The sequence below is a fragment of the Acanthochromis polyacanthus genome, chromosome 11, assembly GCF_021347895.1.
Source record: "Acanthochromis polyacanthus isolate Apoly-LR-REF ecotype Palm Island chromosome 11, KAUST_Apoly_ChrSc, whole genome shotgun sequence".
Taxonomy (NCBI): Eukaryota; Metazoa; Chordata; class Actinopteri; family Pomacentridae; genus Acanthochromis; species Acanthochromis polyacanthus.
The window spans coordinates 5,445,861-5,464,537 of record NC_067123.1 but is presented as its reverse complement, the minus strand read 5'-3'; the positions used below and the strand labels follow the sequence as shown (position 1 = coordinate 5,464,537).

The 18,677-nt window shown below is 41.9% G+C and overlaps 2 protein-coding genes across 5 annotated transcripts in view; both read left to right on the top strand.

Moving 5' to 3' along the window:
- The first annotated feature begins 2,930 nt into the window (after positions 1-2,930).
- LOC110958966 (zinc finger protein 345-like) lies at positions 2,931-9,104 on the top strand. 2 transcript variants are annotated; one of them, XM_051955704.1, is made up of 3 exons: positions 2,931-3,354; positions 5,972-7,665; positions 8,991-9,104. In XM_051955704.1, exons 1-3 carry the CDS (start codon positions 3,039-3,041, stop codon positions 8,997-8,999), a joined length of 2,019 nt encoding a protein of 672 aa, XP_051811664.1. In that variant the 5' UTR covers positions 2,931-3,038; the 3' UTR covers positions 9,000-9,104. The 2 variants fall into 2 exon arrangements, with proteins under 2 accessions (XP_051811664.1, XP_022061398.2); XM_022205706.2 differs by lacking the exon at positions 8,991-9,104 and having other exon boundaries at positions 5,972-8,945.
- Positions 8,994-18,677, top strand: part of npr1a (natriuretic peptide receptor 1a) — a 29,936-nt gene continuing 20,252 nt past the window's right edge. Inside the window, exons 1-2 of one of the 3 annotated variants that reach the window (XM_022205725.2) lie at positions 8,994-9,109; positions 14,717-15,457. In XM_022205725.2, coding sequence (XP_022061417.1) covers positions 14,749-15,457 — 709 coding nt within the window. In that variant the 5' untranslated portion in view covers positions 8,994-9,109; positions 14,717-14,748. Of the gene's footprint in view, positions 9,110-10,800; positions 11,244-14,716; positions 15,458-18,677 lie in introns of those variants that run through there. The other 2 variants (XM_051955699.1, XM_022205726.2) reach the window with 2 other exon arrangements.

The following is an 18,677-nucleotide window of genomic DNA, read 5'->3' as shown; positions in this document are numbered from 1 at the left end:
GACCTTTATTGTTTATTGCTTATGTTAACGATTTTGCAAACTGCTCAACTGATATTAATAAAATCCTTTTTGCAGACGACGCAAATCTTTTTGTGTCGCATGAGGACATTGACCAGCTTGAAAATAATTTAAACAGGGAATTAGCGAAGGTTAACACCTGGTTTAAATGTAATAAATTATCATTAAATGTCAGTAAGACCTTTCACATTGTCTTCCGTTCTAGCAGTCGAGTAGAAGATCATGACATGAACATAACTATTGATGGCAGAGCCATTGCTAAAGTTGATTCTATTAAATTCTTGGGAGTTTATATTGACCAATTTATAAAATTTAAAACACATATAAATGAACTTGTAAAAAAATTATCAAAAATTGCTGGTATTTTTTTTCAAAATTAGACACTTACTTCCTTTTGATGCTCTTTTATCATTGTATATATCTTTGTTTGAGTCTCATTTGATTTACTGTAACTTTATCTGGAATAATACACATCCTACCTATACAAACAATCTCCTAATATTACAAAAGAAAGTTGTAAGAGCAATTACATGGTCTATGCGAAATTATCCCTCAAATCCTCTCTTCCATAGATGTGGCCTTTTGAAGCTTCCTGAACGTAACATCTATAGCATTGCTTGTACAATGTATAATGTTGTCTATGGATTGAACTCTGATTTATGTAAACTCATTCCCATTCACTCATCCTCTCACCCATACGAAACCAGAAATAAGCACCTTTTACATGGTAAGGATAGAACAATGACCTGTACTAAATACAGTATATGTTATAATGGTCCACAAATATGGAATGAGTTGGACAACAATCTAACACAATCCTCTACATTGTCGATATTTAAAAGGAAACTCAAAAATCAACTATTGGGGAGATATATATCTAAATGAATACTAAATAAATAAATAAATAAAAAACAAAAAGAAAAAGAAAGAGACGAATAAGTGTTTACTTTGCTTAGGATTCACATCAAAAGTCTTATCATTATAAACATTGTGTTTGTTACATCTAACTGAAAAGCAGGACACGCTGTCTTCATGTATGCTTCTATATTTTATGTATATGTGCATATGAATATGTGTATGTATATATATTTAATTTTGTGTTATTTAATTTAGGTTTATGGGTGCACTTTGGTGTTGACAAGCTGTTCCTCATTTCACAGAGACTGTTAACTGGTGGAAGGTCGGACATGGACCCTTGTCTGTAAGCGCGAGCTTTTTGGGAGTTCATTTTTCACAACTTAAAAAACAACATATAATATGAATGTAAATAAAATTGTGAAATAAATAAACAAACAAACAAACAAACAAGACAGCCTGTTACAAGCTACGTTTCCATTACCCTTAGATATGCGCAAAATGTTAATAGCGCAATAAAAAACTGGTAATGGAAACACCTGAATTTCAAAAAAAGGACTAAAATATTGCTAAAAAGTTTTTACGCACTCATGAGGTGGTTTTTCAGATGTTTCGATATTGAAAAATATCGCAAAAGCTCAATGGAAACACTTTTTCCGCAATTGTCACCGGAGGTTACGTACCTGGTCACATGACCGGTTGTCTCGGCGTAAACATGGCGCGGTACGTGTGGACAGAAGAGGAGACCGAGACTTTTCTTGTCATTATTTTTGAGAAAAACATCACTGCCATACTAGACAGCAAACAGCAGAGGAATGCAGAGTGTTAGAAGGAGACAGAAGCGGAAATGATTTCCTGCAGTAAAATCTTGCGGGATGATATTTTACGAGAGTTACGATGCTTCTGCCCAGAACAACCTTCAATGGAAACACGTTCAAAGCGCAAATATACTTTGTCAAAATTTTACAAATATCGCTTTTATTTTGCGAAAAACTGTAATGCAAACCCAACTACACTGGGATGGACTATTTCCATTTTTTCTGAGAGTCATAACTCCATCACTATAGCAGATAGACACATGTGAGTTCTGATTTTAAAAAAAAACTGCAACCAGATCAGTTTTACATCCATCCAGGTGTCACAGTCTAAACACTGAATCTGGTTTTAGTTTCACTCCAGTGAATTATCAAAAAACATACAGGGTACCGATGATTGTTTCTATTACTGTATGTCACAGACGTTAGGCTACTGCAGTCTTACTGTTCAAACTATGTTGCATCCCAGAATACTGATGCTCATAGCTGATTATAGAGAAAATGAATAGAAACCAGATTTCTCTAATTCTGGGAGTGTTAAGGGGCACTTTTTTTTTTTTTTTTTGATTTTTGGAAACACTGAGATGATAAACAGAAAGTTATCATTATTATTATTATTACTATTATCATTATTATTATTATTATTGCTCAGGCTGCAGCTGAACACTCAAAAAGCTCAATGTCTCTTTAAGAAAGTTGTTCTGAGCTTCAGCAGTGAGGAGTCTGATTGTAACAGAACCAAAGAGGACCTGCCTTTGACCCACATCATCCACTGCAGCAGAACCAGAACGAGAACCAGCAGCTGATCCCACTGAAGGCATTCAAAGAAAGTTTCTACCCAAACAGATGAAATATGAATAAATGGTCTCTGTTGTGCCTCATCCACTTCTCCATCTGGTTGAACGTCAACATTTTGATTTCTCCTGTGTATCAATTCCAAATATCAGTTATTAAACCCTTTGACTACTAACAATCACTATCAATCAGCAGATTTTACTGGTTTGTTTCCAGTCTGCCCAGTTTGATCTGAACTTTAATCAATGATTCTGTTTCTCTAAAAGGAGAGCTTCAGGCTAGTACAGTAGTAGTACTGCAGTAGTACTCTGTTGGAAGTACCTTATAAGCAGTACTGCAGTAGTACTGGATTAGTATGGTATCAGTAATACAGTGCTGTAGTAGTGCTGTAGTAGTATTGCAGTAGTACTGTCTCACTAGTCCTCTCGGTAGCAGCAGTATGTCCTCCTGGCCAGCAGGGGACAGCCTCCTCCACCTCCTCCGGCTCTCTGGGAGCCCCTTGACCTGGGTCAGAACGGGTCAGACCGGGCTGTTTTCCTTCCTCCTGGCCCGTGGATGGAGCTCCGTACCGTGATGTCTGGGGCAGAAGCTCCGCCGCGCTGCGGTCTCCGGGTCCTGGCAGACTCGGTGTCGGAGCAGCTGGCCCGGGTCGGGGAGGAGGTGTTGTCCGTGCTGGAGAAGCGCAGCGGCGGGTCCAGCTGCGGCGGAGCTCCGCTGCTGCGGCTGCTGCTCAGCGAGCGACTGGCGGCGGCGGCGCAGCGGATCGTGGCGCTGCTAGAGCGGGAGGTGGAGGAGTACCAGCGGCAGCTGGAGCGGCAGGGCCGGCTGCTGGAGGCGGTGCTGAGCCCGGTGGTCCGACTGACCCGGACAGGTGAGCCCCTCAAAACCGAAGAGTCCCAGTTTATTGAATAATAGATGTAATAACCTTCAACAAAGTGACTTGCACATGCAATTAACCCTCCTGTTGTCCTCAGGCACCAGAACAGATTGTTTCCTTGTCTGAAAAAAAATCCAGAAATTGAGCAAAAAAAATTCCGCAGATTTCAGAAAATTTGGAAAACTTTCGTAAAGAAAATTCCAATAATTCCTTTGAAGTTTTCCTTAAATTTTTTTTAAAAATCCCCCAAATTTGGCAAGAAAATTCTTGTAAATATTTTTTAAAAATGAGTAAAAACCTTTAAAAAATCCTAAAAATATCTAAAGTGATTACATATGTACATATCAGTAAAACTTCTGATATTTTCTTTAAGAACATTCATTTCTTGTGAATGTTCTTAAAGAAACATTTTTAACATTTCTTTTATTCCACTAAAAATGTTCAGAGATTTCCTAAAAATGTTGAAAATGTGAACATCAGAAGTTTCACTGTGAAAATATACTTTTTTCCCACATTTTTAAACTTTGAAACAGGTCAATTGTAACACGAAGGTTAAAACACCCTTCTTCACAGTAATCTGATTACTTTACACAGTACTTTGAGTATTTTCAAAAGCTAAATGTTTTCACAGTTCAAAAACTTTTTGCATTAAAATAATTGAAATAGTCGTTGAAATAAAGGTTAAATTCTTCATTTTGAGCTTCCAGCAGACTAAAGCTGCTTTCAGTAAATATTCAGAAACAGAAGACTTCTTCCAGTCTGAATTTTCTCTGCTGTTTCAAAAACAGTTTTGCTGAAAGGATACAGAATCTGTTCCCAGAAAAACAACTTGTTTCAGAATTTAAAGTTATTACAGCAGTTTGTTGTGAAAACAAGTCAGAATCGTGAAAGTTCAGATTATTGCAGCAGTTTGATGGAAATTCAGTCCAGCTGTTTGTACACAGACGGTCGTATTTTCAATAAACTCTCTGTGAAAAACAAAATCTAAACCTTCGTTCTGGATCTTTGAATCTGTTGTGTGTCTGAGTTTGGAGCAAACAGAATAAATACTGTTATATATTGTATTGTTAATATATTATTATATTTTTTATTATTAATATATTATTATAGATTTTATTATAATATGTATTATTATATTTAACTGGAGCAGAATCTGCAGGAATGAACCACCAATGAAACAGCTTCAAACAGCAAAAAAAGTCTGAAGAATCATCAATAGTTTCTGCGGTTCCAGTGACGTTTGTCAGCACAGTTATGGAAGTAAATCTACTTTATAATGTAGAGGAAAATTAAAACTTCTGTAAAAGTATCTGAAAGCTCATAAATGTTCTTCCTGGATGTTTTCTACATGATCCATAAGAAATAATTAAAAATAAAAAACCTTTAGATGTTCTAGCAGCTCATTATACAGAATTTGTCTTGTTATTTTAAAACAAACATTTTAGCTACAGCTAAAATAAATAAAATAAAAACCAGGACATTTCCTGTATTTAAATGATAAATAAATGTTTAACACAATGGCAGGTCATTTCTCAGTCTTTGTCCTGTAACTATGAAGTTTATGGTTAATTTACTGTAAATTTAACAAAGACCATTTCTGTTAAAGCAGCGCAAAACTGTTCTGTTAGTTAATGATTTATCGACCAAATCTCCTCAGATAACATCATAAAAAATATTTCTTATGTCTAATTTGTTGTTAAATTTGCTGATTGTTTAGATTCTTTCAGAACAATACAAATAGAACCAAATCACCGGTGAATCCTGGTCACAGTTTCTATTTTTGTTCATTTAGAGTTTAGATGAACGTAAACCTGAATCAGGACAGAAATATCTGGATGAAAAGTTTGAGGTGGAAAAACACCGAAGCAATAATTTAATCAACTGAATGACGAATCAGCTTATCGTTGATAATTTGATCTTCACACCTGATGCAGCTTTAAGATGTCCGACGCTGAGATGAACTGATGACGTTTGAGGCCTCGGCTGCAGCTGAACCAACTGATTTAAATGTTATATCAAATTACATGACGGTAAATGATGCTGCAGCTGAATAAGGGAGACAGATTTTATGCTTTACACTCAGATACGAGTTCAGACGAGTGATGATCCAAACAATGTTCTGCAGATTTATCTTCCACATTTTCTGATCCTTGTTTGCTGCATTCAGGTGCAGCTGGAAAACTTTTTTTTTTTTTATTATTACAAAAAAAACAATCAATCCTCCACCCTGACCTCCTCAGAATTCGCTGATGCCTTATTTGCAGTAATTTTAGTATATTTAATGAAGTTTTACCTTCATACTATAAATCTATATTTGTGGCTGAAAGGGGGCTTAAAAATGAAAATGAAAAAGTAACACAAATGTAGAGTGATAAACGTGGACCCACCTCTATGTGCTTAAAGGGCCTAAAACTCTGAAAATACTCAAAGTACGAAGGTAAAACTTTGCTTTATTAAATAAAGTTTTTGTAGATAATGAATCAGCTAATTCTGGGGGAACTTTGATCAGATTTGGTTGATTTTACTTGAAATTACTGCTGTAAAATCAAAACCTGCTGCTCTCTGGCTGCTTCCTTAGAGCTCCTGAACTGAAGGCCTTCTCTCCTTTCAGACTCGTCTCCTCTCAGGACAACGGCCACTGATGATGACCTGCCAACAGACTCCGCCCACCTGCCCATAGCCCCACTAAGCTCCGCCTCTTCGGAAGTCTCTGCAACTGAGAGTGATGCTGACTGGAGAGGCGACGGCATCTCTGATAGCAAAACAACAGACAGGACAGCCGGAGGGCGGCGGCTCAGCAAACAGCGGGCGACACCTTCAGACCGGCCGGAGAATCAGCGCTGCTTCATCTGTGAGAAAAGTTTCCGTCTCAGAGGGAATCTGCTGAAACATGTAGAGACGCACTCAGATGACCCACAGCGTCTCTGTGGAGTCTGTGGACAGCATGTCGAGTCCTCGGATGGTTTTTCGGACCACCTCAGGACTCACAGAGAAACCGGCGGTGGCACCTGCGATGTCTGTGGGAAAACATTTCAGAACATGGAGACACACATGAGGAGCCACACCGGCATCAAACCGTTCAACTGTGACGTTTGTGGCAAACGTTTCCCTCGACCTGGAGCACTGCGGCGCCACAAGAAGATCCACAGCAGGACGGAGCCACTGCACCCGAGGACGGATGGAGGACAGACGGAAGAAGATGACAGCAGTGATGATGGCCAGTCGGTGACGCTGAAACCACAGAGAGATGGAGGACATGTCTCTGGCCAGCCGCCCGCCACCCTCTGCTGCAGAGTCTGCGGTGATTCCTTCCACAGCCGTGGCTTCCTGAGGAAACATGCTGAGACACACTGCAGGGATGCTGCCTGCATCTGTGGGGTCTGCGGCAACCAGCTTGACTCACCTGATGCTCTGCTAACTCACCTGCAGTCTCACCGTGAGACCAGCGGCACCTGCAGCATCTGTGGGAAGAAGTTCCAGAACATGGAGACGCACATGCGCAGTCATACCGGCATCAAACCGTACCGCTGCGGTGTCTGTGCCAAACGCTTCCCCCGACCTGGAGCACTCAGGCGCCACAAGAAGATTCACAGCGGCGAGCGTCCACACGTCTGCCAGTACTGTGGCAAGACTTTCATCGAGAGCAGCGCCCTGAAAATGCACAGCCGTAGTCACTCATGGGAGGTCCAGGAAGACGATGAAGTCCAGTCTGCAGTAGACGCTCCAAGTCTGATGCCTGAGCCGAAGGACACTAGCATGCCACCTCCGGCACTACCCTGTTGTAAAGTGTGCGGTGAAGCATTTCACAGTCATGGCAGTCTGAGGAAACATGCCAAGAGCCACTCAGCAGAGTCCATCTGCGGCATCTGTGGTGAAAACCTGCCAGCATCACAAATGCTGATGGACCACTTACAGACTCACCGAGACGCCGGGAAGATCTGCCACATCTGTGGCAAAACCTACCAGAACATTGACACCCACATGCGCAGCCACACAGGCGTCAAACCGTACCGCTGCGGCATCTGTGGGAAAAGCTTCCCACGACCCGGTGCTCTGCGGCGCCACAAGAGGATCCACAGTGGTGAGCGGCCGTACATCTGTGAGTTCTGTGGGAAGACTTTCATCGATAATGGTGCTCTGACAACGCACATCAGGAACCACACCGGAGACAAACCTGCCAACCGCGTGTCCTGTGACACTTGTGGCAAAAGCCTGGCCTCAGTTCATGTACTCGAAGTACACAAGAGGATCCACACTGGCGAAAAGCCCTTCCAGTGTCGTGTCTGTGGAAAAGCCTTCAGGCAGGTAGGAGGGCTGAATGCCCATATGCTGACACACACTGGTGAGAAGCCATTTGGCTGCAGCGTCTGTGGCAAGAGCTTCAGCACCAAAGGTTACCTGGAGACACACCTACGCTTCCACCGCAAGGAGCGTGCCTTCAGCTGCCCACTATGCTGGAAGGCCTTTGTCACCAAGAACGACCTGAAGAAACACCTGCTGACACATAGCGGCGAGAAACCGTACAGCTGCCGCATTTGCGGAAAGAGCTACCAGGAGAAACGCTCCCGAGATGTTCACATGAAGGTCCACCTGGACGCACACGTCAACAAGGAGCCAGTCAGAGGGCAGGATGCCCTGCAGCCGGATTTAATCCAGCTGTAGAGCTACAGTTTGTTACACCAGTTTGTACTGGTTCTACACACTGGTGATCAGAAACCAGTTGACTGGACACTAAACTGTTCCAGACAGTCACCAAACAAATCCAAGCATAATCCAAATAAACTAAATCCATATGAGAAAAATTATTTAAAAAGTTTTTTCCCATGTTTTACACACACCCACACACTCATTCAAACATATGTAAATATATATATATATATATATATAGGGCTTCAGGTCATTTAAATTCTGATGAAGGAGCTCCTGCAGGTCACAGAATTCATTGTTACATTTCTCTTAAAGTTCTGCTGCGATTCCTCAAATGTTTAAGGGTTTTTGAAATGTACAAGTTACTCAGCTGTCATTTTATCATCATCGAATCACAGGTGATTGGCTGGTTCTTCTCTTTAAACTTAAAAATACAGTTCAGCTGAAAATTCCTTCAGCGAGTGAGCGGCCATGATGGTGTGTTCAAGTACATCAACTAGTGTTAGACAAAAGAAACACAAACAGATGAGTATTTTCATTAAGAGGAGTGTGGGAGGAAGGCGGTGTGTGTGTGTGTGTGTGTGGGTGGTCATTTCCAGGAAGAGGTACATAGAAGGAGAGTTTGTGTGTGTTACTAAGTGACTTCCTGGTCCACCGGGTGTATCCTGTAAAACGCAGACACACACATGCACACTGGGTCATGTGTGTGTGTTGTATGTTAACTTATAAAACAATGACATACATTGTGATGTCACAGCTTATTTCCTGCCATCACGGTCCAGTGTGTTGCTGATTATCTTGTATCATCAGGATGGGCACGTTCAGAAAAGCAGAGATTTTAGAGCAGCTTCTAGCAGGTGAGAGTTGGGCGGAGAGTTCAGCTGAAGGTCAAACTGTTGAATCATTAAACCCGAACTGATCGTCGTATAAAACTGGCACACTCAGTCTGAGGATGAAGTTTTCTTTCGTCTGTCTTTTTTAAGAAACGCTGATGAGATGAGTCTGGAAGAGTTTCGTTGCAGCAGAAAGATAACGTTAAATTCCGTGAAATACTGCGATCTGTTGAGGAGGTTTGGAGCAGATCAGAGAAGCTGTGCAGCAGGTAAAGTTCATCACAAGTTTCATCTTATTTTAGTTTTTACTTTTTCTGTAACAACAAACAATAATTTAAAGTCTAGTCCAACAAGGACACAACATTGTAACACTGCAGCACAACAACACCAACATAAGACTAACAGAACAATGTAACACAACAATGCTACAACACAACAGTGCAACACAACACTAACACAAGACCAGCACAACGATGTAACAACACTAACACAATGACACTATATCACAAGACTAACGATGATGTAACACAACGCTGCAACACAAGATCATGACGTAACAATGCTGCAACACAAGATCATAATGTAACAATGCTGCAACACAAGAACATAACATCACGCTGCAGCACACAACAGTGCAACACAAGATCATAACAACGCTGCAGCACACAACAACACTAACAAGACGAGCACAACTATGTAACACTACAACACTGTAACACAGTACAAACACAACTATGTAACAACAACACCGCAACACAAGACTGTAACGTAGCAATGCTGTAACAAAACACTGTAACACAAGGCTGTACGTAATGTAAGAACACGGCAATACAACAACACTGTATCACGAGACTAACAACGATGTAACACAACAACACCGCAACACAAGACTGTAATGTAACAAGAGTGTAATACATCAACATTGCAACACAACACTGTAACAAAACAACATTGTAACGTGACAACACTGTAACAACAACACTGTCTGCACTCACCCACCAGGGGGCTTCAGAGCAACACAATGTTCCTACAGGTAACAGTTACAGGACACAACATGCTGCACAAACACACACTTTTAACTGCCCTAAACAATCAGAGTTTATTTACTCAGTCCTTTACAGCAGCACAAAGCGCTTCACAGTGAAAACGTGAGAATAGCTTTACAAAATACAACTTATAACAGAGACAGCAGTAAAGTATACAATAAAACAATAAAAATAAACCGCAATAAAACAGCACTGAAGTGTACATCTAAAAACAGACTTCAAACTGCCCCAGACAGACTTTGAACTGCCCAAAACATTTCAAACTGCCCCCAAACACTTTAAATTGCCCCAAACAGACTTTAAACTGCCCCCAAACAAACTTCAAACTGCCCGAGACAGACTTTGAACTGCCCTAAACATTTTAAACTGCCCCAAACAGACTTCAAACTGCCCCAAACAAACTACTTACTGCCCCCAAACACTTCAAACTGCCTCCAAACAAACTTTATACTGCCACAAATACACTTTAAACTGTCATAAACAAACTATTTACTGCCCCCAAACACTTTAAATTGCCCCAAACAGACTTTAAACTGCTCCAAATACTTTAAACTGCCCCAAACAGACTTCAAACTGCCCCAGACGGACTTTGAACTGCCCTAAACATTTTAAACTGCCCCAAATAGACTTCAAACTGCTCCAAACTAACTTTAAACCGCCACAAATAGACTTCAAACTGCCCCAAACAAACTTTGAACTGCCCCAAATAGACTTTAAACCGCCCCAAACAGACTTCAAACCACCCAAACAGATTTCAAACTGCCCCAAACTGAATCAAAGCAGATAAAAGTTTTGTGTTTCAGTTCAGATGTAAAATTTCAGCCAATCAGCTTCAGAGCACAGAGAGACGGGGGTCGGGGCCGCGGAAGAGGGGTTGTGCACGCGCACAAGTTCAGACTACACGCACGCGCCTCGTGGCTCATCACGGTAATTAAATATTCCCTCTGCGGGTACACGGGGACAGAGACGCGCACACGCTCAGCGTTATCTCCCCTCGCGCCCTCTGCAGCGCCCACCAACAGGGCGCGTGCGTGTGCGCGCGTTCCCGCCGACAAGCTGGAACGTTACCGGTGGCAGCGGCACCGAAGCCGCGGCAAGTCTCCGGTGAGTAACGGGAGGCTCTACTCCGCGTGCGTCCGTGGAAACGTCTCTTCTTCTGGAAACATGAAGCTGCACGAGCGCACCGACTGAACGGAAACAACCGCCGCCGAGACACGAAGCCCGGTACCGGAGGAGGAACAGCGCCGAGCCGAGCCGAGCCGAGCCGAGCCAAGCCTGACCGGAACCAGCCAATCAATACTCTGATTATCCATCCGCGTCAGTGATTTAACCCGCTGATCCGTTAACAGGAGCCGAGGTTTGTTCACCTTTTTTGTTCTGACGGTTCATCAGTTAATCATCAGCTGAGTAAAGAACAATTCAAAAATAAGCTGATTAATTAATGGTTTGAACATCAACTGATTTATTAATAATTCAAAAATAAGCTGATTAATTAATGGTTTAAACATGAGCTAATTAATAATTAAAACATCAACTGATTAGTTATTAGTTAAAACATCAGCTAATTAAATAGTAATTCAAGCATCAGCTGATGAATTAAGCAACATTATTAAAAGCTGTTCACATCCTAAAGTTAAAATCTGTGAATCTCAGTGGGTCAGTTTGAGTTTTTATTTCAAATTTATATTCGTTTAAATCATGAAATCAATATATTGGATCAGATGTTAATGAGTCTTCAGAGTTTTTCTTCAGCAACATTTCAGCCACAATCAGTTCATCAATATTATGTTATCAGAATCAACCAGATTCATTTCGATTTGACCGTGAATCTGACTAAACGTGACTGTAAACTCAGATTTTCTCAGCAGCGTTGATGATGATCAGCTGATGCTTTTCATTCTGAGAGAACATCAGAGTCGGTATCAGCTGCTTTGGTTCAGGTTTTTAAAATGGACTCAGAGAAAAATCCTGAAAACACCTCAGCTGTTTGTTTCCTGTTTGATCTGCTGCTGTTTCGCAACAACATCACTTATATAAGACTGAAGGCTGCACAGAACAATGGAACACACACACACACACACACACACACACACACACACACAGTAGCTGTTTCGCTGTTCACTGTAAAGTTTTCATTCTGTGTTAATTCAGTCAACAAGAACAAGATGCATTCACTGATGCTCCGACATTTGAGACACCAGTGTATAATATCACTTAGACATCAAATGATTCTAGCTGTATCACCTCACAGTAATCAGATTACTTCAAGATTGTCTCTGATGCCAGATCACAAACTACCAGTTTAGATTCTATGTTACATTCAGGCCCCACAGCAGGAACTCAGTGAAACTAAAGTGAGTCCATCTTTCATGAGGTTTGTTGGCTCCTTCAGTCCTTCGCTGGTCCGCTTTTATTTCTGATGACAAACTCCATCCTCCGCGTGGAGGAAACCAGAGTCCACCAGTTTCTGCTGCTGGAGGGGCTGTGTTGCTCTACCTTTCTCTGGAAAACACCACAAATGGGTTCTGTTTGACTTTGGATAAAATTTCAAACTCTTTTGGACAAATTTAGATTTTCAAATAATTTTAGAAAAGATTTCTGTCATTTTGGACAAATTTCAAATAATATCGGTCATTGAGGATAAGATTTTAGACTGACAAATCTGAAGTGTTTTGGACCATTTTTAACTAGTTTTGAATATTTTTGAGTGATTTTGGATGGATCTTGAGTCAGTTTGGGCAAATGTGTACTCTATGTACAAAGTCTGAGTCATTTTGGATGATTTTTAAAGCATGTTGAAGTAATTTAGAGTCCTTTTGGATAACTTTTGAGTGGTTTATGTTAAATTTAAACTAATTTGGAACAAGTTATTAGATTTCAAGCCATTCGGACTAATTCTGAGCAGATCTTGATGGTTTGGAGTAATTTTGGACGAATGTCAACTCATTTTACAAGTTATGTGGGTTAGATTTTGAGTCATTATGGAATTTTTTAAAACTCTTTTAGACAAATTTTGACTTATTATTTAAAAACTTTTTGTTCCTAACAAATATTGGACAAATTTCCAGTCATTATGGACACATTTTATTTCATTTTGGATAGCTTTCAGTCTATCCAAATTTTGGACAATATTTAACTTTTTGTGTTTTATTACACTTTTTGGCTAGTTTAAGACTGTTTTGACGAATCTTTTATACTCTACTGTAGTTCCACTTTGTTCTAGTGTAGAAGCTCCTGTGTGATCTTTGGATGTTCTGCTGCTGAAATGTTCCTCTTCTTCCAGCTTCTTGTCAGCCGGTATTTTGGTTCATTTTCAGACATTCATCCTGCATCCAGAAATGTCATCAACACCTTTTACATTCGTGCAGCCTCGTATCATCACACTTCCACCTCCGTGCTTCACTGTCAGGATTCCCTGTGGTAGTCCTATTCAGGTTCACACCAAACATGCTGGACTCCATCTGAGTCTAATTAATTTATCTTCATCTGACCAAAGAGTATTCTCCAACATTCATCAGGCTTCTTTTTATGTTCTTCAGCAAACTTTCATCTAGAAATTTAGTTTTGAGCAGCAACCCGGTTTTGTTCTTGTCCTCCGTCCATAGAAGCTGATGTTCTGAAGTGTCCTTCACACTGTCTGAGCTTCACACAAACTCTGATTTCCTTTCATAACCCCTCTACCAAATCTGAAGCAGTTGTCATCTGTTTTTCACACCTGGATTGTTAAACCAAGAATGACTCCACTGTCTGTGGAGTCATTCTAGGAGCTCTGATTAGTGGTACTATGGCTTCTTTTATACCTCCTGATTACTGCTGACTCTGTGCTTCACTGATTTTAGTTGATCTTCTTGAATCCTTTTCCAACAAGCTTCACAGTCAGAGTTTTCTCTTCTTCTGTTCAGTTCTTTTCCATGTGGAGCCATGATGCAGACATAGATAGACACAGTCCATAGGTCCAGAACTGAAAAAGTTCTGCTGTTCACGGCTCATTTTTGAACCATGTTCATCAGTTGGACTGATTGGAAATCACAGCAGGACTCAGTTTAGTTTCACTGATCACAGATGGATTCGCTTTGGTTCACTGAGTTTCTATTTTGGAGCCTGAATTTTAAATAAAGGATTTGTTTTTAGTTGTTCATCAGAGTCAATACTCTGCTGTTTAACCTCGAAGTAATCTGACTACTGTGAGAGGAAACAGTTTGGAATCATTTGATGTTCACTTGATACTACACAGGTTTGCACTCTCTACTGTTGTAAATAGAAGACATGGCACAGTGTGATTTCAGACATTACCTGGAATTTGATTTTCCGACTCATATCTGAAGTGAGTCTGAGTGTCTTTGAATGCATCGCCTTCTTTCTTATAACAAATACCGCAGAGTCTGTGGCTGCTTCACTGCTCATCTGTTCGTTTGCTCGTCCCTCAGACAGTAAACACTGTGTTTAACCAGCAATTATCCTGTACCGGCCCCATTAAGCACATTACTTCCATATCTGTGGCCCCTCAAACACACGGCCCCATTTGGAGCTAATGGCTCACTCTTTATGGTTCTCACATGGAAACATTTGGCAGAGCTGCTGAAATCCAGTTTGTTCTTTCAATGTTGGCTTCATTACAGTAACAGGAACAAGGCTTTTATTGTCAAAACTTGTTTTCTATTTTTACAGAAATTTGAATGATTCACCCTGCAACTTGTCTGACAGACTGTTTAATGTATTGTTGTATTTTTCCCTGAAGGTTGTCTGACAGGCTGTTTACCACTTTGTTGTATTTTTTCCTGTAGGTTGTCTCACAGGCTTTTTAACATTTTGTTGTATTTTTCCCTGCAGGTGTCTGACAGGCTTTTAGGCTCCTCGTCATCATGGTGCCATGGCCCCGTCCTTCGCTTCTCCTCCTCCTCCTCGTCCAATCAGCTGAGTGCTCTGTCTCCTCTGATAACACCACAGATGATCTTCAGGAGGTCACTCTAGCAGCCATCTTGCCTCTGACTAACACAGACTATGCATGGGCGTGGCCTCGTGTGGCGCCAGCACTGCACAAGGCGATGCAGCGGGTGAACTCGGATCCATCGCTGCTGCCGGGTCTGAAGCTCCAGCTGGTTCACCGCAACTCTGAGAACCGATTTGGGTTCTGCTCAGACTCCATGGCACCACTGGTCGCCGTCGACCTCAAGATGTCACATGACCCTTGGGCCTTCATCGGGCCCGGCTGTGACTACTCTTCCTCGCCTGTCGCTCGCTTCACCACGCACTGGGATGTTCCCATGGTGACGGCCGGCGCCCGCGCCATTGGCTTCAAGGTGCACAGGGCGGTCACCAACACAGGCCCCACCCACAAGAAGCTGGGTGAGTTTGGCGTCCGCATCCAGGAGAAATTCGAGTGGCATCGACAAGCTGTGCTGGTGTTCAACGACAACAAAGACACCAACAATGACCGCCCGTGTTACTTTGCCGTGGAGGGTCTGTACGACCTGCTGGGCAACCGTAACGTGACCATCCACGACCTCCCGATTGACGCCGATAACGTGGACTACAAGGCAACAGTACAGGAGATTCGCGACAACGGACGAGGTCAGAATCCATTTTATGGTTTGCTTTTACTCACACTTCTTTCTTCAGTCCTTCCTTCCCCTTCCTTGCTAGCTGATGGTTAATTATTAATACTGATTAGTGGTAAGGATGTTTTGATCCAATATCAAAGATATTACGATTCTCAAGGAGGCTCAGGTGCAGGGAATGAGAAACGACAAACTTCAGGAGCAATCTAAAGGAATTTATTTACAAAAATAAAAAAGACAACAGAGTGAAATATAAATTTGGAATCTACGATGTCACACAGGATCACTGATAGGGCTACAAGGAAAACAGAGCCCCCTATGAGTGGGCGGAAAACTTTACAGCTACAACAAGTTGTCATAAATAATACACAGAGTCGCTAACCCACATGAGGTATAACCTAGGCAGGAGAGCAAGGTACACAGGAAGATACAACTAGGACACACTACAACAAAATGTACGCTACGTAGAAATAAACCTGAACTCTAGGTGCTCCGTTAACTCTAGGGATAACATAGCAGACAAACCAGCCAGTGCTTAAACTAGCCCGGACATATACAGAGGAACAGAGGCCGTATAAGCAGCGACAAACTTCACACGGACACAAACTATTTACAGGCCAATACAACAAACAAATTCTAACAATAGCTACCAGCCTGGCCCAGGATTGGGGAACTTAGCTGACAGCAGAGGCGAGCAAAAAATTAGGCGAAAAACCACGAGCACACCTAAACAAGAATCTCAGCTGACTGTTGCTCCGGTCCGGCATCGAGTGGTCAGTGAGGTCTTCTTTTATGGCACAGAGTTAGAGGATCAAGTAAATCGCCAGCTGCACCTACTGATTGCTCAGGAAGGAAGGGGGAGAGTTCTACCACTAAATGTGACCCACAGCCACGGCCGTGACAAAAGATCAGGAATGGGGCCAATAAAAGCTTTTTTTTTTTAACACAGACCTGAACCTGAGCTTTTGTTTATGTCTGCTGTCACACAGGTGCCATAAATATAAGTACATTTCCTATAAATGCAGCTTCATCAATCAATAACTGATTAGTTTATGTTACAAACTGACCACACTGAACATCTGTCCTAGGACTGAGTTGCTGTTTTTAGTTGTGCACACATGAAACAGGCCACAAAGAGTCTTTTACATACATAAATGGGATACAGGAACATTATCATAGACAATCCTGGCTTCAGTTAACTTTCGAGTTCTGATTGGAGGTCATTAACCTCCATAGAAGTCTTTGTCATGGTGCTCGTTGCTAGGTAAACTCCCAAAATGCTTTCTGCTTGCCAACATTGCCTGTAGTCTGAATGACGCCTCCTCTGGCCTCTACAGTATTAAACAGTAAGCATTAAACAGCCAGGTACTGCAATATGTAAAGTGTGTATTCTCAGGATGCTAAATATTTAATGACTCAGATCAGAACAAGAGTAAAAAACACTTGATCAGGACTTCCAAAGTTACTGAATCACCGTAGCTGTGTGTTTGTGTGTTATTGTAAATCAGTCTTTGTGAGAAACAGTTTCAGGTGAAGGCAGTTATGAGGACATTCCTGCACTGTGAAGACGTTCCTGCATTGTGAGGACATTTTTGTGTTATGAAGACGTTCCTGTGTTGTGAGGACATTTCTGTGTTATGAAGACGTTCCTGTATTGTGAGGACGTTCCTGTGTTGTGAGGATGTCTCTATGTTATGAGGACGTTACTCTGTTGTGAGGACATTTTGTGTTATGAAGACGTTCCTGTATTGTGAAGACGTTCCTGTGTTGTGAGAATGTCCCTACCTTGTGAGGACGTTGGTGTGTTGTGAGGACATTTGGTTTTATGAAAACGTTCCTGAGTTGTGAGGACGTTCCTGTGTGGTGAGGATGGTCCTGCGTTGTGAGGACGTCGATGTGTTGTGAGGACATTTTTGTGTTATGAAGATGTTCCTGAGTTGTGAGGACGTTCCTGTGTGGTGAGGATGGTCCTGCGTTGTGAGGATGTCGGTGTGTTGTGAGGACATTTCCAGTGTTGTGAGGACATTCCTGTGTTGAGGACATTTCCAGTGTTGTGAGGACGTTCCTGCATTGTGAGGATGTTTCTGCCTTGCACGGATGTTCTGGTTGTATCTGTATTCAGACAGGACTTTAATTGAAATCAGCTTCAGGTCCAGGTGATGGTGATGGTCCTTGCAAGTATAGCAGAATGATGTGTGTATCACAGAAGAAGCTGATGGTACTGTTTCCATGGTAACAGTGACTGTATGTTAAACTGTGTCTGAATGCTCATCGGCTGCAGTCAAAGTGTTGGTACAGTCCGGCTTATTAAGGCCATGACATCATCACAGATTCACTAAGTGACACCAGCTGTTGCCCCCGGCAACACTGGATGGCCACACTGTAATCACCTCCGTGTGTGTGTGTGCTTGTGTGTGTGTGTATCCGTGCGTGTGCGTGTGTGTGTGTATGTGTGTTGCAGCGTTCGTCTCAGTCAGTTGTGGTTTGTTGTTTCCATTAAAAACATTCTGTGAGTTTCTGAGTTTCTGGTTTTCACATGTGAACCCCAGTGTTCAGATTATTTCATCCACCTCGGGGACTGTGTGTGTGTGTGTTGTGTTGTGTATTCTCTCTTCCTCCGTAGAATTTCCGTAGAATCAGGAGCTGGTTCTTTGAGAACATAGTTTCTTCATGTTCAGGTTTTATAATTCTTCTGTTTCCAAAATGTTTGTACTCAGATCTTCTATTGTTGTTCAACTGAGCTTCAGTTTGATGCATCTTCGTCATTCACACCGTTTCTGTGATCTCACCAAACTTCTGCTCTCAGGTTTGTGAACTCACATCTTTGTGAAATAACTCTGTCCAAAGTCTGCAGTGAAACGATCTATAAAATCTATGACGCTGATCAGTGACGCTGTTGCTGCCTTCACTTTACTTCTCATGGTGTCCTTTATGGGCAGATACTGTGACCGAGTCAACCTCCCCCATTCCAGGGCTTATTTATTGTTCATACTTCAGTGTTCTTTGTGGGACTGTTGGAGAAAATGCATTTTACAGTCTGTTTGTCACGGCTTTAGGAGTCTGGACCCGAGCAGAGAGTCACACGACCAGGGCTGGGTCGAATGAAACGGTTTTTATTGTGGGGAATGAGTAAGGGAGGTGGGTGAATCCCTGGCAGTCAAAGGTAGACGAAGGAGGGAAGCCAGTGGGGAGACAGACGCAGGACGAATGAAGCCGGGAGTCCAGGGGAAAAA

Bases quoted from the DNA above. Each gene is read 5' to 3' on its own strand.
- LOC110958966 (XM_022205706.2), top strand. From the start codon at position 3,039: ATGGAGCTCCGTACCGTGATGTCTGGGGCAGAAGCTCCGCCGCGCTGC. The intron at 3,355-5,971 runs GTGAGCCCCTCA...CTCTCCTTTCAG, and splicing joins GGTCCGACTGACCCGGACAG to ACTCGTCTCCTCTCAGGACA.